General features: G+C 44.2%; 1 protein-coding gene across 2 annotated transcripts in view; it reads right to left on the reverse strand.

Annotated features, from left to right (window-relative positions):
* GUCY1A2 (guanylate cyclase 1 soluble subunit alpha 2) overlaps positions 1-26239 on the reverse strand; it is a 191982-nt gene that overhangs the window by 17221 nt on the left and 148522 nt on the right. For both annotated transcript variants that reach the window (XM_056561617.1, XM_056561618.1), the window contains exons 6-7: positions 8312-8455; positions 1661-1815 (exon numbers count right to left, since the gene is read on the reverse strand). In XM_056561617.1, coding sequence (XP_056417592.1) covers positions 1661-1815; positions 8312-8455 — 299 coding nt within the window. The remainder of the gene's footprint in view (positions 1-1660; positions 1816-8311; positions 8456-26239) is intronic.

Raw genomic sequence — 26239 nt, forward strand, 5'->3', positions numbered from 1 at the left:
GGATAATACACACAGTGATGTCACAGTACAGGGATAATACACAGTGATGTAACAGTACAGGGATAATACACAGTGATGTCACAGTACAGGGATAATACACAGTGATGTCACAGTATAGGGATAATACACACAGTGATGTCACAGTACAGGGATAATACACAGTGATGTCACAGTACAGGGATAATACACAGTGATGTCACAGTACAGGGATAATGTACAATGATGTCACAGTACAGGGATAATACACACAGTGATGTCACAGTACAGGGATAATGTACAATGATGTCACAGTACAGGGATAATACACAGTGATGTCACAGTACAGGTAAAATGAACACAGAGATAGTGTAACTTAGGTAAGTGATAGGGCAGTAACAGAGGTGGAATAGTCATAGTGATGTCATATATATTATAGGGGAAGATTAATCAAATCATCAGGGACGGATGAAGCGCTAAGTGCGCGAAATTGCCGGTGATTGTCTTCTGAACGCTATGTAGCAGTGACCTCCCGGATTCTACGGCATCTCCATGTTGGAGCTTTTGGTCACTTTCCCTGCGGTGAGTGCGGATAACGTTTTCTGTTGCTTTTTACCCCATATATTGATGCTACTATCCTCTGTTTATCCTAGCACCTCCGCTGCACCAGTTATCAAGATTGGCTTCCATTTGAGCTACACTACTATTGTACGGTTCCAACACAGCAGCACCTGTCTAATAGTAGCCACCTCTACGCTTCTGGTCACACCTGAAGATTTATCAAAACATGTCCAGAGGAAAAGTTGCCCAGTTGCCCATAGCAACAAATCAGATTGTTTATTTAAATTTTCAGAGGCCCTTCCAAAATGAAAGAACAATCTGATTGGTTGCTATTGGCAACTCAGCAACTTTACCTATGGACAGGTTTTTATAAATCTCCCCCCATTAGGTTTAAACTTGAGTCAAAGACCCATGTTGCAAGCCAACAGTACTAACCACTGAGCCAATGCTCCAGCAGGAATCTACCATTACTGATACAACTTTTAATGTCTTACTGTTTAGGTAGGTCTCAGTTACGGCACTAAAGTCAACCTACTGGTAGTGCTTTGTGTTCTTTGGTCTTTCAAACTTAAAGAATATCTGGTTTATCTGGTGTTTTATTTTACTGCATTAATAAAGTTAACTCCTATTACAATGAAAAAAAGATAAATGAAAGTATGATGGTATACTTCTGTTGACATAATACATTCATTGACCCTCATTTACTATTGTAAACCCGACTTGTTTTGTCGTTTTTTTTTTGGCCCATCTTTGTCTGCGCCATGTAGCAGACATCGTGCGCCAGTCTGCGACACGATGCGACATTTTTTCCCAACGGACCCGATGTGGATTCTCCCAAACCCGAAAAAGGGGCGTAACCCGACATTTCTGAGCTTTCCCACGTATTTATAAAGGTTTCCAACCCGAATTTGTTGAATTGTTGTGGATTTTTTCCCGACAACTCAGAGGAGTTGGAAACCAAAACCAACAAAACCCACGTGCGACAAACAGAATGCGACATAATAATAAATACCAGGGGAAAAAAGCAATCGAGTAAGAAAGCAAGATAGACTTACAACCCGATTTTCTAAGTAAATGAGGGCCATTGTGTACAGCGGTGTGACCATGAGCAGCGCGCACTTACTGGTATGTCGTTGGACTAACATTAATCCGTCGAGGATGACTGCCTGATTCAAATTTACTAGCCAGAGTGACGTTGTTTCCAAACAGACAATACCGAGGCATTCTGACTCCAACCACACCTGCAAAGACCGAGCCGGAGTGGATGCCTATTCTCATCTGAAAAAAGAGAAGACCACCTTTAGGACCATACCCACATTTTATAGACATTTCAATACAATATATGTCAAATGAAATTAAAACATAGGTTATTCTATGTAGAAATTAAAACATTATATGTAACCATTTTTAGTGATTTCACAACATATATTTTTTAAGGCTTTGCTTTTTATTAACCCCAGCGTTTCTTTTTTGTTGTTGTGGCATTTTAGCCTTTCCCCCCTCGCTTTTTAATAGCCATAAGTCTTTCAACTCATCTACAGGGCCATATGAGGGCTTGTTTTCATGTAGGACCAATTGTACTTTGTAATGGCATCAGGCCTTTTACTGCAATAACTACAGTGAAGCTGAAAAAAAAATTATAATAATAATTTTTTAAAATTATATATATATATATATATATATATATATATATATATATATATATATAACCAGCAGAAAAAAAGGCAATCAGGCGGCACTCCAGCTTGCAAAAATAACTTCAATGTGGTATTTATTCACCCATAGTGCAACGTTTCAATCCTCTCAATGGGATCTTTTTCAAGCATATCACGAAGTATTCACACACAATATATATATATATATATATATATATATATATATATATATATGGTATTCAATTACATAAACCAAGCCCCTTTGTGGGTGGTCACTGTGATGTCATGTGTCAAAACAAACATTATAAAGTGCTATTTAAAGAGATCAGTCCAAGATCATAAGTACATAGTGAACAATATATAAAGTGACAAAGTGCAATAATACAGTACTGGATTTTACATGTATATAAATGTAAACTTTCACATAAATTTACACCATATACGGATAATTGATAGGAGTTACTTAAACTGCATGTCACTGCCCATATAACTCTTCACATGGATCCCCCGGCGTTTGTAAACAAACCCGGTGCGTGTCATTATCCCAAGGAACATGGCCGCATCATATGACGAGTCAAGTGACTCGGGCAGTTCCGCTCCTGTGCACCGGGTTTGTTGATGATTGATGATACATCTAGTACTCATACCAATCGTCAACACTGCCCACTCCCTGGTTCTCTCATTTTAGGAGAAAAATCAGGAGGGGTAGAGGGAAGAAGAGATGCCTTGACCGACGTCCCCCTTACAGACGAGTGTGTGTCACTCCTTTCTAAGGGCCTCAATTTTGGCTTGTGCCAACCTTTTGATTATACTCGATTTTAAGTGGACCTATATAAAGCTACTAGAAAAATGGGATTGCACAAGATGTTCAATAAAAATCCTATGTCTAGTAAGCCAGATAATTTAAAAGAGGGAGAGATCCCAGCAGTAGTGAGCCCCTTAGGCTTTTCCCCTATTTTAAACCTTACTCCTGAAGATAGGGACACCTAAGACACCCTATGTGAGCTGGCACGAGAGAGTGAGGTCCCCTCTGACACCACCTCGATTGAGGTTTTGACTTTTAAGGGAGAGAACCTTTCAAGGTTTTCTCCTCCTACTCCGACGGGAAGTCCCATCGACTTGTTCATCCGAGCAGTGACCAAAGATGTAAAAGCCTTGTTTTACACCCAGGTGAAAGGCAACCTCACTCCTGGTGAAGAGAGTGCTTCCAGGTGGTTGGCGTCTAGACCTGATCTCAAAATTGTCAAAGTCGACAAAGGTGGCAGCACAGTCGTGATGACCACAGTCTCTTATGACACTAAAAAACAGCGTCCATTAAGCAACACCACCACCTACAGACCTCTCTCATCTAATCCAACTGCTAAAACCCTGAACAAGCTCAGGACCTTCCTCAGAGTTAACTGTGAGCGAGGAGTCATTTCCAAGAAAACAGCTGAAAGACTCCTCCCAACCGTCCCACGCCATCCTAGATGGTATATTTTGCCCAAGGTGCTAAAGTCGCAGAGCCGACCCCCCGCCCACCCTATCGTGGCAGGGATCGGCTCTGCAACTGAATACCTTTCGCAGTATATAGAGTGGCTCTTAAAACCCCTTCTGTCTTCCACTCCAACATATGTGAAGGATACAGGGGCCCTTTTGACAATACTCAAGGATTTCCATTGGCAACAATCTTACAGACTCGCGTCAGTGGACATCGAAAACCTGTACACCCGCATCCCTCATTAAACGGGGGTACAGGTTGTTCACGAGTTCGAAACTGAGACTGACGGAGGACTTTGTGTCCTTCACCCATTATTTCCTCTGTTTTATCCTTACCCATAACGAGTTCAGGTACGGCGAGGATTGGTATAGGCAGAAGACAGGCACAGCCATGGGCACGCTGGTCTCCTGAACTTATGCCGATTTTCCTCGCTGTCTTTGAATGTAGGTACGTTTTTTTCTCCCAGTAACCCTTTCTCAGGTATGTCGATGACATACTTGTGGTCTGGGATTCATCCAAAGCTGAACTTTTTAACTTCGTTACTCACTAAAATCAGATTAACATAGAGAATATGCTTTTTACTGCCGTGTTTGGGGATGGTGAACTCAACTTTTTAGATGTCAAGAGTGGTAGATAATACCCTCACTACTGAGGGTTTTCGTAAACCCACTGCTAGAAATGCATTGCTTCATTTTCACAGTTCACACCCCCCAACACATCAAGCAAAGCATCCCGCATTCCAACGCTCCCTGCCATAACTTGAATTGAGGGGGCGGGCCGTGATGTCACGAGGGGCAGAGCCGTGACGTAACGATGCTCCGGCCCCTGTATTGCCCGTCATTACGTGCAGAGCGAACTCGCTCTCTGCAGTAATGATAGCGCGGTGCCGCATCGGCGATCCTGGGGGTCCTCAGCAGTGGGACCCCACTGATCAGACATCTTATCATCTATCCTTTGGATAGGGGATAAGATGTCTAGGGGCGGAGTACCCCTTTAAAGGGAAATCATCCCTGTAGATCTTGCCCACATTGTACACACATGCTAGCGAAGAACACTGTGAAGTTTTTACCATCAAGTTAACGAACTGATTACTTGCAGATCTACATTTGTAGTGTACGCTTTGGTTTGCCCCTGTGGCAGGTTCTATGTGGGCAAGACCATCAGGCAACTCCAGGTCCGCTTCCGGGAAAATGTTCATTCCATTCGGACCGGAACAGGAGCTCCTAGATTTATTGCCCACATGGACCGAATCCATGATGGAGTTTAAACTGATTTGAAATTTCTGGGCTTGGAAAGAGTACTGCCCCTCCATAATGGAGGAGATCGCGCCAGAGTCCCTCTACAAAGGGAAGCGCGATGGATCGCAAGGCTTAATGCCACAGGTAATATTGGCTTGAACGACCATAATTAGTACAGTTCTTTATTACAGGTACTACACATAGGCCTGTATCTGGGACGCTTCTCTCACCGTTTTTGTTTATGTTTTTATTATCGGTCATATGACCGTTTGCACAGTCATATGATACTTTTGTATACCAGATTGCCTGGCAACTGCAGAGTGCCGCCTCTATGAATTGTGAGACGACGCTTGCAGCTGCCATTCCAGCTAGAGGAAGTGCGCAAGCCGCACTAAACAACTTGTTCCGGTCAGCCCTGTCCTCCACTACACTTCCCCTGTCTGTTACCTGTCTGATGTCTTCTCGACTTGAACAAACAGACCTGCCTGGTGAGTGTCGCCTTGTTTCACTTCTTTGCTTCGCTGGATGAAATTGATGATAACAGGTTCCCTTTAAAGAGGGACTGGAAGTAGTTTTGACCCTTCTGACTACAGGTAAGGCGAGACACATCTGTACACACAACTTATGGGCTCTGTCTTATATCACAGGTCAACCACATTCCCATGAGAAACAAATGTTTTTTTCTATTTATGGACGAACCACTTTAATAATGTAAGCTGAACTCTGATTGGTTGCTGTGGGTAACAAGGACACTTTTTTTCCCACCAGACACGTTTGATAAATGAGGCCCATTGTTCTACAAATCTTTAGATTAGTCACCAGCACTTCTGATATAAGAGATGAAAGCAATTTTCATGTTATATAAAGAGTACATGTATTTGCATTCAGCTGCTTGACATGAACAGAACACTGAAGAGTAAGATAGTTGCTTAGTAACATTCCGTTTTCAAGGTGACATTTAAAACTTTTTTTTTCTAAATTCATATAAAACATCTGCTATTTGTTAGAGGACACATTTCTCTTTAGAACGGTGCAATGCTAATACTGAATACTTCTGCATACAGGCAGGTAGAGATACGTGAGAGTCTCTTGGCTAATGATACAATGGCGATCCCCTCCGCAGGCGCCGGTGCCAACTGCATTTCATTTTTTTAGAAAATGTCATGGGCAGTATGCCAGCAGGGGCAGGCAAGGTATCAAAACTTCTAACTGAAAAGCATGCTGGGGAAAAAAAACAATGTTTTTGTATCTGTGTTCTTAAAGGGGTACTCCGCTGCTCAGCGTTCGGAACAAACTGTTCCAAACATTGGAACCAGCACCGGGAGCTCGTGACATCATAGCCCCACCCCCGCATGATGTTATGCCCAGCCCCCTCAATTCAAGTCTATGGGAGGGGGCGTGACAGCCGTCACGCCCCCTCCCATAGACTTGCATTGAAGGGGCGGGACGTGACATCATGAGGGGACCGAGCTATGAGGTCATGAGCTCTCGGTACTGGCTCCAGCATTCTGAACAGTTTGTTCCAAATGCTGATCAGCAGAGTACCCCTTTAAATTATGTTGAAATATACCGATTTGCTAGAACAAAAAAATCTAAGAACATATAATGCAATTTACAAAAAATCTATAATATACTTGTAGTAGCAAAGAAGAAGGATCCAGAGTTTCATAAGTGGGGTTAAGAATGTTTATTGAGGTCGGCTGTCCCGGGCCGAGTTCAGTGAACCTAGGCTCAGAACTTTGGATAAAAAGCGGCTCGCCAAACATTCAAACTTTGAAAAGCTGAGCCTGGCAACACCGCTATTATAGGAGAAGAAATGATGGACACATGGCATTTTAGCGCCCGAATACATGATGGGATGAGAAAGTGACACAGATAACGTTGGGGTAGCCCAGCATACCTCTCAGCTAGCAGCAAGATCACATGGCTACAGATTAGCCAATTATTGCTTGAATTATGTTGCACACAGCTCCCAGGTCAATCAGGAGAGATGGAGGTGGGTTAAGAGACTGATAAAGCTATCATACTATAAATCAAAGCAAGTTGGGCAAAGCATTGTGCACTGTGCTGACCTGTCTTTTACCATAAATCCGCATTTCTAGCGTAGAGAGTGAACATGGAATAAGCATTCTATGCCAACTTACAGTTTTTTCTGGGTTTAATCAAATATATAGCATTTGTAACTGGTTTAAACTTAAATTTCCATTAAAATCATTGAGAGTGAAAATTAACTGACATTTTCTCTGCCACTTTACTAGTCGGTGAGTGACACGTCTGCTGGCTACTGCAACTCCACCAAGTCCACCGCTGCTTGCTGTCCGCTGGCTACTACAACTACAACCAGTCCACCACAGCCTGCTGTGATTTATGTGATTTATGTCCCTTTTTTCTGTGTTTTACTCCCAAAAAGAACATTTTTTGGGAACGCTTGGAAAAAAGCCATTGCATTTTCCAATACCTCAGTGTACATGTACTGACAACCAGGGATACTTTATGCAAATTTATTATGCAGCCTAAAAAATCCACACGTGCATTAAATAAGCTGTTAGTTACCTTGGTTTTCAGCATGTCGCCGTAACTTTGACATTAACTTAGCCTTAAAAGCGCTTTAAAAGTGCTTGAATACATTCTAGGTGACCCAAGCAGTGTTATACAGGGCCATAGAGCTCTTAGGCAGTGTTATAAACATGTGTTTTTGAGGATTATTGCATTGTCAGTTCGCTGAGAACTTCTTCGCCACAAACAAAACTTTTTCAAAAAGTTCTGTGAGCCCGGTGACCCAAACTTTTGAACAGCTGTAGGACTATTATTTAGAGGTATACATTGTTATAGTGTGTTTGCCTGGGTTGGTAGATTGTAATGTATCTCTTCATAGACCCAAGCAATGTAATTGGCTAGTGTGAGGGTAAGGGGGCACCTTGTCTTTTCTGCCTTTATACATCAGTCCTCCAGCAAAGCTTTCTCTGCTAGCCAGCCAGCCAGCACCCTGCTCTGTATTGACAAGGGGCAAAAAAAAAAAAAAATTGTATTCAGATGGGTAAATCTTTCTTTTGGAGAAGATTCTGTCTTGACTTATAATCCCCAGTCATGTTTCAAGGCTCTTTAAAGAGGTCAAGCATTGATGTGTAGAGCTGCAATGTCCAATAGGTGGCACCAGAGAACAACCTCTCTTCCTTCTGGAGTAGGGCTGCTTTGCATGTCCTTTTAACATTAAAGGATTGTAAAATGTTTCCCAAGCAAGGTGGCTGCAACTGTTGCAAAACTACATCTTCCAGCATGCCCCGGGGTAGCCAATGGCATGCTGGAAGTTGTAGTTTTGCAACAGCTGGAGGCACCCTGGTTGGGAAACACTGGTATACTGCAAACTTTATATCACATCTCAGTACTAAAAATGACTATACCTGAATGGGCCTTCCGTCAGGGGTAAGAACTTCTTCTGACAGCTCCATCATCTTTAAAGCCATCAGTGCTATTGGCTTGGCATGACTTTTGCTCTTTCGGTGAAGTCCCGCTGCCACACAGTATGCGTCTCCAATGGTTTCCACCTGTTCCAGACAGAAGAAATATAGATGATCAGACAAATAAAGGTTATCATCTTTTATATACTGTATACTGATGCTATTATTTTAGACCATTCTTTTACATCTGACTGTTTACTGCATAAAACACTTACAGTACCCAAAGACTTTTGTCAAGTAACTCAACTTAAGATCATGTAAATTGTTGATTCACTCCTGTCTTTCCCCTTAGATCAGTGTTTTCCAAATGGTGTGCCTCCAGCTGTTGCGAAACTACAACTACCAGCATGCCCGGACAGCCTTTGGCTGTCCAGGTATCCTGGGAGTTGTTGTTTTGCAACAGCTGGACACACACTGTTTGGAAAACACTGCCTTAGATATGCCTAGATTTGAGGTAGAGGTACTTTGGAAAAAAAAGAAATGTTTTCAAATCAACTTGTGCCAAAAAGTTAACCCCTTAAGGACCGAGGGTTTTTCCGTTTTTGCATTTTCGTTTTTTCCTCCTTGCCTTTAAAAAATCATAACTCTTTAAATTTTGCACCTAAAAATCCATATTATGGCTTATTTTTTGCACCACCAATTCTACTTTCTAATGTCATCAGTCATTTTTGCCCAAAAATCTACGGCGAAACGGAAGAAAAAATCATTGTGAGACAAAATTGAAAAAAAAATGCTGTTTTGTAAATTTTGGGGGCTTCCGTTTCTACGTAGTACATTTTTTGGTAAAAATGACACCTTATCTTTATTCTGTAGGTCCATACAATTAACATGATACCCTACTTATATAGGTTTGATTTTGTCGTACTTCTGGAAAAAATCATAACTACATGCAGGAAAATTAATACGTTTAAAATTTTTGACCCTATAACTTTTTTATTTTTCCGCTTAAGGGGCGGTATGGGGGCTCATTTTTAGCGCCGTAATCTGAAGTTTTTAGCGGTACCATTTTTCCATTGATAGGACTTATTGATTGTGTGACCAAAAATGCACTATTTTGGACTTTTGAATTTTTTTGCGTGTACGCCATTGACCGTGCGGTTTAATTAACAATATATTTTTATAATTCGGACATTTCCACACGCGGCGATACCACATATGTTTATTTTTATTTACACTGTGTTTTTTTTATGGGAAAAGGGGGGTCATTCAAACTTTTATTAGGGAAGGGGTTAAATAATCTCAGGTACTGAGCAGTCATTCGGTGATCGGACAGCGAGGAGGCAGATAGGGATCCTCCAGCTGTCCTGTAAGCTGTTCGGGATGCCGCGATTTTGCCGCGGCGATCCCGAACAGCCCACTGAGCTAACCGGCATGCTTTCACTTTCACTTTAGACGCGGCGTTCAACTTTGAACGCCGCGTCTAAAGGGTTTATAGCGCGTGGCACCGCGATCAATGCCGCACGCTATTAGCCACAGGTCCCGGCCATTGTTAGAGGCCGGGCCCGACCCGCTATGACGCGGGGGCCACGCCGTGGCCCCACGTTATAGATCGGGAGCGGACACATGACGTACCGGTACGTCATGTGTCCTTAAGGAGTTAAACAGATTTGTAAATTACTCATATTTAAAAATGTTAATCCTTCCAGTACTTATCAGCTGTGTAGTTCTTTTCTGTCTGACCACAGTGCTCTCTGCTGACACCTCTGTCCATGTCAGGAACTGTTCAGAGTAGGAGCAAATCCCTTTAGCAAAACTCTCCTGCTCTGGACAGAGGGGATGAGGGGATAATTGTGAATGCTGGGCCTGACGTCTGTAAAGGGGTATTCTATGGGGAGTTTGAAGGGTTCTCTATTTACTACCGAGTTCTGCATTTACCTATTTTGGTCTGGGTTCTATAGTAGTTTTGTAGGTTGGGGGGAATATTTTAAGAGTATCCGTCACCAAACTTTTAATATATTGTTAATATATTTGCTATTTACTTGCTGTTAAAATTCTCTACCTTAATATATTTTTTATGTGATTGAAAAAATGGCCACTAGGTGGCTCTGTTCTGTTCCCTGTTCTGTTCCCAAGTCAAACAGTCAGTTTTGTCTCCTCCTGGCCTGGCAGGAGACCAAACTCAGGAAAGTGCGTGCGGAGCATGGTGAAGCACAGTTCTCGCAGGCTTTAGTGACCCGCCTGCTGGGGAACTCCCACTTTATCCTGCCGAAAGCCCACACAATGTGAGCAAGAGAAAAGGTATGATACACAGCTTTTTGAAGCTCGAAAATGTTGTTTAGGGGAAGTTAGGGAACATAATCTGAGTAAGTTTAGAAAATAGGGTTTGATGACAAGTACTCTTTAAGAATGTTTTTGTTTTAGGGGGCCTGGTCTGGTGTCTGAACCATATATGGTAAGTTTTGGTTTGGGGTCTGTATAAAGAGGCTGTCTGGGGTCTCTATGCAGAGAGGTTCTGGTCTGCAGCCTGTATACACAGGGATTCTGATCTGGGGTCTGAATGCAGAAAGGTTCTGGTCCACAGTCTGAATACACAGGGAATATGGTCTGGGGTCTGTATGCAGATAGGTACTGGCCTGCAGTCTGTATACACAGGGATTCTGATCTGGGGTCTGTATGCAGAAAGGTTCTGGTCTGGAGTCTGTATACAGAGTAATTCTGGTCTGGCATCTACAGTATATGCATAGAGATTCTTGTTTGCAGTCTGTATACACAAGGATTATGGTCTCGGGTCTGTATGCAGAGAGGTTCTGGCCTGCAGTCTGTACACACAGGAGTTCTGGTCTAGGGTCTGTATGCAGAGAGGTTCTGGTGTGCAGTCTGTATACACAGGGATTCTTGTCTAGGGTCTGTATGCAGAGATGTTCTTGTCTGTATACACAGGAATTCTGGTCTGGGGTCTTTATTCAGAGAGGTTTTGGTCAGCAGTCTCTATATACAGGGGATCTGGTCTGGGGTCTTTATTCAGAGAGGTTCCGGTCTGCAGTCTGTATATACTGCAGTCTTTATTTACTGTCTAAACTGGGGTCTGTATACAAAGCTGCTGCTTAGTATTTGGTATGAGCAGTAAAGCATTTGCCTTCTACTCTTGTCAAATCCATTCTGTTGGTATATAATACTATACAACTATTTAATGTCCCCCTACTATCAGTCTGTGCTCCTATTAGGGTCTGATGAAGCGTTCATTGCGCATGCGCAACAGCTGTCATCCAGTCTGCTGATCGAGGTTTGGTGTCCGTGTCCGGCCGCACTTGATGTTCACTTCTGCACTTTATAATAAAAGAAGAATATCCTTCAACTGTTTCGGTTAGTGCTGCCATCTTCTTCTTCCATGGAGTTTATGCATTGACTGTCCTCTCTAGTTTGGTACAGCACCCGGTTTAACTGTATTTTTCGGAGGTTTCATAAGGAACTGTATGAACTATTGTTTTCTGCGAATTACCTCGCAGGTGTGTAGTCCCGTCTTTCATGGGGCCAACCACTGTGTCTCTCCTGCTATTTATAGTTTATTATATAACAACCTTTTTTTTTTTTTTTTACTGTATATTAATATTTAAAGTAACGTAACTTATTTTATTTTATATATTTTTAATCTACAGTTTATATTTGATAGTTTCAGCTAAGAGCAAAACTTTTGTTTGATTTTCTTTCAGCTACTTTAATTCACCCAGTGGAAAGTTATGAAAGAAAAATTTTGATCTAATAAAACATATAACTCATTTTAGGGACAGATGGTTATAAGAGCAGAAACATTTAGTAAACAAGGAAAGAACACAATATATCAACTGGTGGAGAAACATAAGCAATAGTAGGGACGAAACAGAATGTGGCCTCGACGATCCGGCTCAATAAGAGGCTACGGAGTAAAACACATTCAGTGTTTGCCAACCAGGTTTCCCTTAGCTGTTGCAAAACTACAACTCCCAGCATGCCCAGATTTAAGCCTCTGACTAATACACTTTCGCTTCGGTTCGTGCACCATGACTGCACTGTCCTTACATTCCCCCCCCCCCCCCCCCCAACAAAGCAGCATTTACTCACTTCTCTGATTCCGCGCTAGGGCACTATAAAAAAAATAATAATAATAAAATCTAAAACCTAGATTACCTCTTTAAATGAAAATTTCAGATAAAAGTAATAATTTTGCTTTATACTTAGTGTAGGGCCTGAGGGGCAGAACATATCACACAGGTTTAAAGGTAAGCAAAGTGGTAGTTCCTGTGTCATGCTCCACCCCCTCAGGAAAGAGTTAAATGGGTACCCAGTACTTTTTTTTTTTAACATAACCCGTATCTACAAGATAGGGGATAAGTGTCTGATGATGACCACTGAGACCCTTTTTATTATTATTATTATTATTATTATTAATATTAAATAATGGAAAACTATTTTTATATGCATACATTGTTTAAAAAAAAAGTCACAATTTAATTGTTGTAATTGTGGAGGATTTTTTTTAACAATGTAGAAAATTTATAATTCCCTGCACCAAAGTGTGAAGTAGCAAAATGGTGCAAATATTCTGCACAACCCACATTTTTGTGCCAAAATATTGGGCAAACACATTTTTTTGCAGGAAAAAAATGCAAAAACAGAGCTTGCGGAAAAAAGATTACGCAATTACAGAAATCATATGTTTTCTGTAGTTCTTGACCAGGTTTGCACACACTGCAGCAGAGATTTTGGCCCCCTCCTCCATACAGACCTTCTCCAGATCCTTCAGGTTTTGGGGCTGTCGCTGGGCAATAAGGACTTTAAGCTCTCTCCAAAGATTTTCTTTTGGGTTCAGGTCTGGAGACTGGCTAGTTTACTCTAGGACCTTGAGATGCTTCTTACAAAGCCACACCTTAGTTGACCTGTCTTTGTGTTTCGGGTCATTGTCATGCTGGAAGACCCAGCCACGACACATCTTCAATGCTCTTACTAAGAGAAGGAGGTAGTTGGATCTCACGATACATGGCCCCATCCATCCATCCCTCAATACGGTGCAGTCGTCCTGCCCCCTTTGCAGAAAAGAAGCCCCATAGAATGATGTTTCCACCTCCATGCTTCATGGTTGGGATGGTGTTTTGGAGTTGTACTCATCCTTCTTCTTCCTCCAAACACGGCGAGCGGAGTTTAGACAAAAAAGCTCTATTTTGTCTCATCAGTCCACATGACCTTCTCCCATTCCTCCTTTGGATCATCCAGGTGGTCATTGACAAACTTCATACTGGCCTGGATGTGCGTTGGCTTGATCAGGGGGACCTTGTGTGCACTGCAGGATTTTAATCCATGACCACGTGGTGTGTTACTAATGGTTTTCTTGGAGACTGTGGTCCCAGCTCTCTTCAAGTCAATGACCATGTCCTGCCACGGAGTTCTGGGCTGATCTCTTACCTTCCTCATGATCAGTGATGCCTCACAAGGTGAGATCTTGTATGGAGCCGAGACCGAGGGAGATCAACCATCATCTTGAACTTCTTGAACCTTTTTTTCATAATTGCACCAACAGTTCTTGCCATCTTACCAAACTGCTTGCCTTTTGTCCTGTAGTCCATCCCAGCCTTGTGCAGGTCTACAATTTTATCCCTGATGTCCTTACACAGCTCTCTGGTCTTGGCCATTGTGGAGAGGTTGGAGTCTGTATGATTGAGTGTGTGGACAGGCGTCTTTTATACAGGTAATGAGTTCAAACAGGTGCAGTTAATACAGGTAAAGAGTGGAGAACAGAAGGGCTTCTTAAAGAAAAAATAACAGGTCTGTGAGAGCCGAAATTCTTACTGGTTGGTGACCAAATACTTATGTCATGCAATAAAATGCAAATTAATTTTTTAAAAATCATACAATGTGATTTTCTGGATTTTTGTTCCAGATTCCGTCTCTCACGGTTGAAGAGTACCTATGAAAAAAATTACAGACCTCTTCATGCTTTGTAAGTAGGACAACCTGCAAAATCATCAGTGTATCAAATACTTGTTCTCCCTACTGTATATCCCAACCCCAGATAAACCATGTTATTTACTATTACGGCTGATCGTATGCACTTTAAGCTTTAAATTGTTAAAATCATATTGCTTTGACCACAAAAGAAGAACTTTCTTGAAACATGGTTGGGACCACATGGCAAAAATAAATAAAAAATCTAAGAAATAATCTCTTGTCGTCACTTGCACCAGCAGCATTGCTTTCCATGTATCTAAATAGATTGATAATTGGCTTTGATCTTGTTGTAGCATATTAAACCTGGGTATATTACAAAAACTGTTTTTTCCAATATGGCCGAGCTTTGAAGAACCTTTCTAAATGGATCCAGCATTCTTTCCGCCTAATAAAATCCTTATCCTTTTCCTGAAGTGGTTGTACAAAGTGTCATTGCAAAAAAAAAGGCTTTAACAATTCTTTCTGTTCCCATGGCAAAATACATTAAAGGGGTACTCCGGTGGGAAAAAAATGTTTTTCAATCAACTAGTGCCAGAAAGTTAAACAGATTTGTAAATTACTTCTATTAAAAAATAAAAAATATTTGTCCTTCCAGTACTTATGAGCAGCTGTATGCTACAGAGGAAATTCTTTTCTTTTTGAATTTCTTTTTTGTCTTGTCCACATTGCTCTCTGCTGACACCCCTGTCCGTGTCAGCCAAATGGACCCTATATTGGTCGGAGCACAATGGCCATGTGAATTTAGCCTCACCTGTTTGCTTACCCTTTTACCACCCTTTTACCTAAAAAAGAAAAATGGTTGAGGCCTTTAAGATTTTGTGTCAGCAGTATATTTACGCTTTTGACCTACGAAACAACCTGATTCAGTATAAAAGAATGTGTTTAATACTGTTCAATGGAAAAGTGGAAGAAGGGAAACAAGGAAGAAAATTAATACTTTGGGGGCAAATTTACATCCATCCAAAAGCATCCAAATTCTGGCTTAATTTCTGGCAATAAAAAAACAAAAACTTGGTGTACACTATGCACCAAATCAATGGCCCTCATTTACTAAGAAAATCGGGTTGTAAGTCTATCTTGCTTTCTTACCCGACTGCTTTTTTCCCCTGGTATTTACTATTATGTCGCATCCTGTTTGTCGCACGTGGGTTTTGTTGGTTTTGGTTTCCAACTCCTCTGAGCTGTCGGGAAAAAATCCACAACAATTCAACAAATTCGAGTTGGAAACCTTAATAAATACGTGGGAAAGCTCAGAAATGTCGGGTTACGCCCCTTTTTCGGGTTTGGGAGAATCCACATCGGGTCCGTTGGGAAAAAAAGTCGCATCGTGTCGCAGACTGGCGCACGATGTCTGCGACATGGCGCAGACAAAGCTGCGCCAAAAAAACCCGACAAAAGAGGTCGGGTTTAGAATAGTAAATGAGGGCCAATGTGTTTTAGAGACTTTTTGTCTGATTGACACATTGGCTTACTATAGTAATGTTCAAGTGTTTTCTTCACGCTTTTACTTTGCTTTTTTATTCCACTTTGATTTGCGTATGTTGCATGAGATTGTATCACGTTCTTTCATTGTTAGTTCTTCACAGGCAGACAAGCTCATAACATAAAAGTCTATGGGATGATCAAACACTCTACTTGCTGCTTGGACTCTGATGGTGAAGGGATTACTCCAGAAGACGATTTTTGGTTGATTCATCCTACTTCTACATATACTGTATGAAATGATGTATGATGGTTTTTTATGATTTTGAAATAATTTATAGGTATTTATATATAAATATATATATATATATATATAGATAGAGCAGGAAAGCAGCACTCCAGGGTAAGAAAAAGTGCTCGGGTGCCTACTGTGTCGGGTCTAGGTTGGGGACCCCTCCAAACACAGAAAAATTAAATAAACAGTGGCACACCAGGTGTCAGCAAAAAAAATGTGATTTATTCCAAAGACGTGTAGGCAACGTTTCAGCTGGCTCACCCAGCCATTTTCAAGCCATTTTCGGCTTGAAAATGGCTGGGTGAGCCAGCTGAAACGTTGCCTACACGTCTTTGGAATAAATCACATTTTTTTTGCTGACACCTGGTGTGCCACTGTTTATTTAATTTTTCTATATATATATATATATATCTTGTGATGTCACTAACTCCTCCCTTTCACATAAACTTTTTAAAATTGTAGTTATGGATATTACTACTATACTGTGCAGAAAATGACCCACAAAGCACACATTTTCTATCTCCAATTGAATTTAAAGGGGTACTCTGGTGGAAAACAATATTTTTTTTTTTATCAACTGGTGCCAGAACGTTAAACAGGTTTGTAAATCCTTATCCTTCCAGATCTTATCAGCTGTTGTATGCTCCACAGGAAGTTCTTTTCTTTTTTAATTTCTTTTCAGTCTGACCACAGTGCTCTCTGCAGACACCTCTGTCCCTGTCAGCAACTGTCCAAAGCAGGAGAAAATCTCTATATCAAACCTATCCTGCTCTGGACAGTTCTTGACATGGACAGAGGTGTCAGCAGAGAGCGCTTCCTGTGGAACACAGTAGCCAGGAGCAGTTGTGTGTGAAGCAGCTTTGGGTGTGTCCCTTTTTGTGTTTCTCCAGAGTTCCAGAGGCAGAGCAGGTGATTCACCAACCTTTCCCAGGGGTGTGGCAGGCTCCTTGGGAGAGTTTTCCCTGCATGGAGCCCCTGGCCTCCACTCCCCGTTCTTCCAGGCTGGCGGGGGGTGGAGAGAAAACAGCGACAGCCATTTTTCCGGCCGGAGGAAGAAGATCTGGCAGAGTCTGCAGCAATGCAGGCTCGGCTCCTCCGGCAATGGGTGCCAGCCAGAGATCCAGTGGAAGGAAGGCGAGGAGGCAAAGTATTGAGTTGTGGGCTGAGAGAGGGCCCGAAGAGTCCAGCGAGACCTACTGCTCCCGCATGACCGCACGGTTTGCGGAATACGACCGCTGCAGTAGGGAGCTTAGGTTGATGAGAGAGGACCTGCGTGGAGCCCAGAATCTGGCATGCTCTGGGTCCAAAAAGAATAAACTGGAACTGAGGATTGCAGCCCTGAAGAAAGACATTGCAAAGATGGAGGAGAGGAGAGCAGAGATCCTGGAGGGAAGCGGTCTCTTCAGGGAGAAGATGGAGAACCGGGATCGGTTTGCCGCCATGAAATCCCCAGGTAAGGTGGAGGTGGATGATGGGGAGAGTAGTGGCGGTGAAGAAAGAGAGGATGGTGGTGTTGGTGTAAAGGAGGAGGAGGTGGAGGAGAAGAAGTTGGAGGAAAGTGTACAGGTTGTGGAGGATGATGTATTGCCTGACCCTACTCCCTGTGACACCCAGACCACTAAGACTCAGGACAGCTACATAGAGCCGGCTCAGGTGGCACTACCGCTAAGCGATAGTGAGGATGATGATGTGGAGAGTGAGGCTGGGGGATTGCTGAGGGCTATAGTGATGCAGGAGTCCCCAGCCCACCTCCAGAATTTTACATTTGGTGATGACCAGTGTGATGACACATTAGTAAAAAGAAAGGCAAAAAAACAGAAGACCCAGGAAACTGTGCATTATGTGTTCCGTCCTTTCCAGCAGTCTGGGCCAGCTGCAAAGCTGGTTCAGGCTGCTGGGTCCTCTAAACTTCCAGACTCCGTTTCTGTGGTGGAACGGAGCCAGCATGGGGGATACAGCATGGCGTCAGTAAAAGCTGCAGACGCAATAGATGTGAAGCCCACCCATCCTGCCGGTAGGGAGGGGCAGGATGGGCTCATGGTGGGCAGCGCGAGTTATGCCCCTGGGTGCTCGGGGGGCGGTTCCCCGAGTACTGTGGGCATTACCGGCACTGCAAGGCACTCCCCTGTGAGGGGGGGGGAGTGTCCGGGCGCCGGGATTATCCACAGAGCCTGTGAAGTTGGGTGAAGCAGGTGCTGGCGCTGTGGGAGGAGCTGGGGTGCGCCCGGTGGGGCAGTCCCAGAATCAGGATGTGATAGCAGCCATGAAGGAGAAGCCATCGGCGTCGACCCCAGCAGCGGCTAAGCCAGCACAAAGTCCCAGCCAGCCCAGAATTTGTTAGTCAGGACAAGAATGTAGGATGTGATATTGATGGGTGTAGTAGTGTTGTGGGTGAGAGGAGTGTATGTGGGAGTGTCAGTGGAGTGAATGTTGATGGGAGTGGTAATAGTATGGCTGGAAATAAAGAGGTTGAGAGTTGTGGTGTGAATGGTGTTGTAAGTGGTTCTGGCTCTGGGTCTGGTCCGGCTGCCCCCCCGGCAGTGACTGCTCCCAGGAGCTATGCTAATGTCGCTGCCGGGGGTTCAGGGGGGTCCCCGTCTCCGTCCGGCCCTGGGTGCCATTTGCAACAGCGCCTCCTGGAGGCTCTACGCAGGGGTGACAGGTCGATCCAGGTAGAGGGAAGGGGTGAGGTCGACCTGTCTTTCTGGATAGAGAGGCATGGTTTGGGGGCTTTTCGAGAGAGAAATGGGGAGGTGGTCTGGTCCCTCCCGACACCCGGGCAGGACAATAACCGTAGGAATGTGGTCCGTCTGATTTGGAGGGGCGAGGATGCGTGCCCACCTCGCGCAAAAGTGGTTGAGCTCCTCCTTCAGATGGAATTCAGGGCGAATGACATCTTTGCCCTGATTCACCCCTATGGTTCATCTGAGTTTGACGTCAGTTTCGTTCGGCCAGAGGGTCTTGAACTCTTCTGGTCAAACTACGAAGTGGCGAAGAACGAGCCCGGCTGGCGGGATTTCGCCGTAAAGGCAATTTCCCGTCAGAACTCTGTCAAGAAAGTGACCGTTTTGACCCGTAACGAGTCGCTTTCTTGTTATGACATCATGACCTGGCTCGGACGGTATGGGGATGTGACGGACATGCCCAAGAAAAACTTAGATGAGCACGGGATCTGGTCCGGGGCTTGGACGTTTTCCGTCAAACTCAAGCGTTCAGGGAGTACAGTTGCCCACATTTCGTCAGCCGCCTTCCTTGGATGTGATAGGATCCAGGTCTTCTACCAGGGGCAGCCTAAGGTCTGTCACAGGTGTGGCAGCCCCACCCACTTTAGCGCAGCCTGTACTGTGCAGGTCTGCGCTTTGTGTGGTGGGGTGGGTCATCTGGCCGCATCCTGTAGGCAGATCCGGTGCCACCTGTGTGGTGTCCTCGGACACCCTTTCAGCCGTTGTCCTAGCGCCTTCGCCCGTGCAGCGGCCGCTCCGGCTGAGGAGAGCTGTGAAGTTGCCTCAGCTGGGGAGGGCACGGGCAGGGATGGGGGCGCAACAGGGCTAGTGAGGAGGAAAAAGGGCCCCGCCAAACTAAGGCGGGAGGAAAATCGGAGGAGGAGTAGGGAGCTGGAGAGTGCCCAGGTGGCGGGGGTAGCTCCGGCCCCTGCTCCTGAAGCTGGCCCTGTAACCACTGAAGCCCTGGAGGAGGACGTGCTGGATGAGGAGGTCAGGAGACTGCGCAAAAAGGAGGGCAATATGGCCGGCACTTCCGATTCCTCCCACTATGAAAGTGTGGATGAGGAGAGTGGAGAGAGGCCTAAAAAGAAAGACAAGGGCAAAAGGAAAGGGAGAAAGAAGAGGTCAGAGCCCTCTGTTCCCTGTACTACGGGCCAGGTCCAAAACGGAAGCCTGATTGCCCCCCCTCTGATTGACCTGTCAAACCGGTACCTCGTCCTCGATACCATCTCCTCCCCCTCCTTGGAGGGGGAAGGTGAGGGCGGGGTGCCTAGGGAGAAGGAGCCTCTGGGGGGAACTGGGCCCTGTCCTATTAAGGCTCCTTCCTTGGAGGGCAGGGCTAGACCAGGGCCAGACGTAGACGGGGATCAAATGGACCAAACTGAATAAAAAAAAAGAACTAAGAGTGGTCCGGCCCTCTCATCTTCTTCGGGGGATGAGGGGGCTAAAAAGAAGGGAAAGAAAAAGTAAAGGGTGTGGCCGTCTAATTTAATCACCCTGTATGGCGGCACTCACCCCATTGACGCTGGCATCTATTAACTGTGCCAGCATAAAGTCAGATACGGCTAAATTCGCAGCCTTTGATTTTCTCGGCCGTGTTGAAGCCGATATTTTCTTTTTACAAGAGACCAGGTTGTCAGATCTAGCCTCTCTGGTAAAAGCCAGAAGAGAGTGGAGGCGCGGTCCCTCCCACTGGTCTCTTGCGGCTGAGCCGTATAGTGGGGTGGCGGTCCTTTTTACCGCTCCTGTTGAATGCCGACGGGTTATTGAATTAGAAATGGGGAGGTGCCTGATCTTAGATGTCTTCATGAAGGGACAAGAGCTTCGGCTCATTAACATCTACGCCCCGCAAACTAAGCGGGGCCGTAAAGATCTCTTTATGAGGATTAAGCCCTTTCTTTTTACAAGTCGGCAAGTGATCTTTGGAGGGGACTTCAATAATGTCACGAGGTCCCAAGATAGGAGAGGCTCCAATAGTCCGCTGACTTGTGATAGTGTGGCACTGATTAGCATAACTAGAGAAGCTCGCTTAGAGGACGCCCACATCCGGAGCCCCTCGGGCCACGCGGGTTTCACCTATCATCAAGGTAGTCGCAGGTCTAGGATAGATAGGTTTTATTTAAAGGAGGAAGCCGTTTCTTCCGCAGTGTCCGTGGTTGAGGTGGAGTTCTCCGATCACTGTATGATTTTGTTTTCCCTGAATGTTTCAGAGACCCCCCGGATGGGAAAAGGTTATTGGAAGCTGAATTCGTCCCTCCTGGAGGAAGCGGAGATAAGACAGTCCTTTGAGGATTTTCTTCAGAGTCAGGTACCTTTACTGGGCCTTTGTAGTAGTAAGTCAGAGTGGTGGGAGATATTCAAGAAGCGGGTTGCGGGGTTCTTCCGCCAGCTCTCGAGCCTCAGGTCCCTGAACAGGTACCGCCTGTATCAGGGTCTGAGGAGGAAACTCGAGCTCCTTGTCTCGACTGGAGGTAGCCGGGAGGATATCTCCAGAGTGAAATCCTTGCTGATGAGGTGTCAGTACGATAGGCACGCATCTTTGGTTTTTGAGAGGGATTTCGGGAAGTACCGCTCGCCCGACCCTTACAGAAACTGTAAGATGTCAGTGAGTAGTAAAGTCATTTCAGGACTGATTGATAGTACAGGATCTCTGAATCGGTCCAGATCAGGGATCTTGGAGGTCGTCAGATCCTTCTACTCGCACCTCTTGGGGAGGAAGGATCTAGATCGAGACAGGATGTCGGCTTTCCTGGCTGAAACCATTCCTGAGCCAGGGGTAGACCCTTCTCTTGATGTTTTGGCAGAAGAAATCAGGGAAGAGGAAGTGAGACTGGCGATCGAGGGGCTCGCCCCTAAGAAGTCGCCAGGTCCGGATGGCTTAACATCCGAGTGGTAGAGGACCTTTAAGGAGTCTTTAGCTCCCCTCTTGACTGAGGTATTCAATGAGTGTTTCTCCTCGGGCACTCTGCCAAAGTCAATGAGGAGGTCAGCCCTGATTCTTCTGTCAAAGGGTAAAGATCCTAGCCGTATTGAGAATTGGAGGCCCATAGCTGTTCTCAATGCGGACAGGAAGCTTCTGGCTAAGATAGTGTTTAATCGGCTGGTGAAGTTTGCACCCCGGCTCCTTTCGGGGGCCCAGCACTGCTCTGTTCCAGGCCGAAGCACCTTAAGTGCTGTCCTTAGTGTCAGGGAGGCAGTGGAGCGGAGTAGTGCAGGTCTTTGGAAGGGGTACTTGCTGTCCTTGGATCAGGCCAAAGCATTTGATCGGGTGAACCACGAGTACCTCTGGTCCGTCCTCCTGAGATATGGCTTACCAACTACTTTTGTTAATTGGCTTAAGATCTTGTATGCAGGGGCAGAGAGTTTCCCGCTGGTGAACGGGTGGTCTGGCCGCTCTTTTGAGGTGGAATCCGGAGTCCGTCAGGGTTGTCCTTTGAGCCCGCTTTTATACGTGTTCGCAATCGATCCCTTCGTCCGGAGGGTAGATTGTGGGCCGTTGGCGGGAGTCGGGATGAGTCTGGCGGAGCCGGCTGTCACCCAGAGAGTGGTGGCGTACGCTGACGATGTCACTATTTTCGTCTCCTCGAGAGAGGAGGTCGATGTGGTGATGTCGGAGGTGGACTGCTACTCGGAGGCATCCGGGTCTAAGATCAACCGGGATAAGTGTGAGAGTCTCTGGCTGGGAGGGGGGGATCCCACGTTTGATCTCCCGGACACCCTCTCAGGGCCCCAAGAATCGGCAAAAGTCTTAGGCATCACATTCGGCCAGGATGATTATCCCACCAAAAACTGGGATGGTAAGCTCCAGGATGCCGCTCAGAAGGTGGACCAGTGGAAGGGTTGGTCTATGACCCTCAGGGAAAGGGTACACCTGATCAAATCGTACCTGCTCCCCTTGTTTATCTATCTGGGCAGCGTATGTATCTTGCCAGAGGCTTACTACACTAGGATCTACAGCCTGTTTTTCCAACTGTTATGGGGGAACAGGATGAACCTAGTCAAGAGGGAGGTTACGTACCGCACGAGGAGACTAGGGGGTTTATCTATGGTAAACCCTGTGGTGTTCTTTACGAACACCTTCTTGAAAGCCAACATCGCAAACCTCTGGTCAGAGAGGGCTTCTCCGTGGGTAATCTCCTGCAGGGAATGGTTTCGGCCTTTCTTCCAGGAATGGGAGAGAGGAGGGCGAGTGAAGGACCTCCGTACGCCCCATGGATATCTTCCGGCTTACGCTACCCCGACTCTGAAGGCGATACGTCGGTGGGGTCTGGGAGTGTGGGAGATCAGGACCCAGTCAAGGCAGTTCCTTGACAAACGGGTTCTGTTGACCCATTTCCAGAAGCCTCTGGCGCTCAGGGACTGCCCAGGTCGGGATCTGAGGGTGGGGTTGTATCTTTTGAACATGAAAAGGATCCCCCAGAAGTTTTGGGACTTGGCCTGGCGCTGCTTTCAGGGGAAGCTATATGTAAGGGACAACCTGAAGTGTAGGAACTCTGATGACCGGGGATGTCCCCGAGAAGAGTGCGGGGATACGCTGGAAAGCATGGACCACTTCCTGCTTCATTGTCCCTTTAATATAGGGGTTTACAACCGGGTGGGCGCTTCCATCGGCTGGAGTCAACTTGCCGGCCTTACCTATCCGGAGTGGGCTTATGGGGCATTCAGGTCCCTGGGTGGCCGAGACCGGGGCAATTTATTCTTAGTTAGTTTAGTGGTTAGGTACTACACGTGGAACGCACGGTGTTTAGTGTCAACCCAACAGAAAATCCTCTCCGAGGTGGAGGTCTGTAGGAATATCACCGGTGACCTTGGGAAGATTAGGTCTTTGGAGTATGGCAGTCTTGGTACCAGTAGGGCTTCTCTCCTATGGAGAGGTTTTTCTTTTGATGTGCCCTAGGTACTAGGCCCTTAAGGTGAAGTACCTTATTTTGGCCAGGGATAGTGTATATATCTTAGGGTGAGTATAGGGTCAGTTTCATGAAGGGATAGTGATAGGGTTAGAGGTTGAAAGGGAGAGGAATTTCAATTTAATTTTATCAGGATTGCCATCCTTCTTCCTGGTGGGGGGCTATGCATGTCACCTTAGCCTTTTGTTTTGTTTTCTATGGATGGATTGTAAAGGGCTTGGGCCTTGTGGTTTTTGTGTATTGTATTGTTAATATTGCTTTGTTGTAGAATATGTATATATTGTTTTGTATATATTGGTCTGTTTACATTAGGTGGGTAGGGGTGTATTTTAGGTTGGGTGGGGGGGTTTTGGGGGGTGGTGGTGGTGTGTACCCAGGACTGGACTGTTGCAGTGGGTACTATTTTGGGGGTCCGGTATGGGTCAGTTGTGGACAAAAACTGTGACCTATGGACTCTGACTCATGTCCAGAGGGAGTGGTGGGTGATGGGATAGTTTAGTATAGGTTGGTTGTTTTTCTGTGTTATTAAGTTGTTTGTTATGTATATTCTGTATGATTTTATGTATAATTTGTAATTTTTTTTTATTTTTTTTTAATTTTTTTAATTTTTTTTTTTTTTTTTTAATTTTATTTTTTATTTTTTTAATATAATGTCATAATTATTTTGTGAGAAAGGCAGTCGGACCAGTTTTCAGTTATTATAGCATTGTGTTAAGAGTACACTATATTTATGTCTGTGTTTATGTTTATGTTTGTGTCCCAGTGTGGATTAGTTTTAGTTTGTGGGTATATGTATGTGTGTTTGGGTGGGGGGGGGGGGGGGGGCTGGGGGGGGGGTTGGAGGGTAGGGGAAGTTAAAAAACAAAAAAGAAAAAAAGAAAAAGAAAAAATGTGTGTATGTATATATGTATGTATGTGTGTATGTGTATGTATGTGGATATGTGTATGTATGTATATATATATATATATATATATATATATATATATATATGTAGTATATAAAAAAAGGAAAAAAAAATATAGATGTATAAAAAAATAATATATATTTTGTTATCCAAGTTGGATTATTTTTGTTACGGCAGCTAGCCATTTTTTTTTGTCTTGTTTTTAGGGGGGGGGGGGGGCAGTGTGGTTATGTTTCCTAGTTTGGATATTTTTAGTTTTTGATCCCAGCGAGGAAAGCTTTATTTATGTTCATTAGGTATGTGTGTGTGTGTGTGTGTGTGTTGGACTATAGTAGGTAATGATTTATTTATTTATTTTTGGTTTATCTGGGCTGGCCGGTTTAAGTTGTTATTTTGAGATGAATAGTTTGTTGTTATGTTCAGTTTTGTTAATTTTGTTACAGTGAAATGAACTTGTTTTGTGTTTTGTACTTTTATAATAAAAAAGAGTGTCAGCTAAATAAAAGAACTTCCTCTGGAGCATACAGCAGCTTATAAATACTGGAAGGATTAAGATTTTTAAATAGTCATTTACAAATCTGTTCAGCTTTCTGGCACCAGTTGATTTAAAAAAAAAAAATTCCACCGGAGTACCCCTTTAATGGTAGGGTCACACTTTGTGCACTCAAAGCAGGTTGCAGCTGAAATTCCGTTTGCAGATTTTTCATTGGAGAATTTAGCAAGGAGAATTACTGCTTGCAGATGTGCTACGTGTGACCCTACCTTATAAAAGAATGTTGTTTAAATAAAATAAAAAGCTGTGCTAAAAATAAGATATGACAAGTCGCAATTTAGAGCGGTTCTGCTTGGAAGCTCGAATTGAAATGAATGGGAGATTTAAAGCAAAAACTAAAATAAATTGATAAAAAAATAAAATAAAAACATGAAAAGCCATAAGAAAACCAGCCTTAAATAAGCAGGACAATTTTTTCTGATGATCTGATGAAGGAGATGGCCCGTGAAATGTCAGTATTTATTAGCCTGTAGAGCCGTGTTTCCCAACCAGTGTGCCTCCAGCTGTTGCAAAACTCCAACTCCTAGCTTGGCTGGATATCCGTTAGCAGTCCAGGCAAGCTGGGTGTTGCAGTTTTGCAAAAGCTGGAGGCACACTGGTTGGGGAACATTGTTATAGAGGGATACATGTCCATTATCCTTTTTCCCTCAGTAAAGCAGATTTCCTATAGTGTGTTTGAGTTGGTCTAAAATGGTAAAACATTTTGTTTACAAGGCACAGTCCTTACATTTTCTTTTTCACTTGCAAGAAGAGAAAAACAAGAAAGGAAGATAAAGGAGTAGAGGTGGAAGAAGAAGTAAAAGGAGAGGAGAAAAAGAGAACAAATAACCAATAGGAGAAAATGGAAGGAAGTGGGAGGAAGAAGAAAGGAAGTGGGAGAAGGGAAAATAAGGGAAAAGGATATAAAGGAGAATAAGAAGAATACAAGAAAGCAGGGAACAAAAAAGACGAGGTAAGAAAAAGAAAAGAAGGAAAAATAAGTGAAAAGGGGAGAATAAGAAAACAAGGATATAAAACAGAAAAGAGGAAGTGGAAGTCAAAGAAGAGGAAGTAGGAGAGGGAAAAATAGAAAACACAGAAAAGGGGAAAAATAAGACAGAAGAATAAAAAAGATGCACAGTAGGAAAAATAGAAGAGGAAGAAATAT

This window comes from Hyla sarda, chromosome 2 (assembly GCF_029499605.1).
Source record: "Hyla sarda isolate aHylSar1 chromosome 2, aHylSar1.hap1, whole genome shotgun sequence".
NCBI classification, from domain to species: Eukaryota; Metazoa; Chordata; class Amphibia; order Anura; family Hylidae; genus Hyla; species Hyla sarda.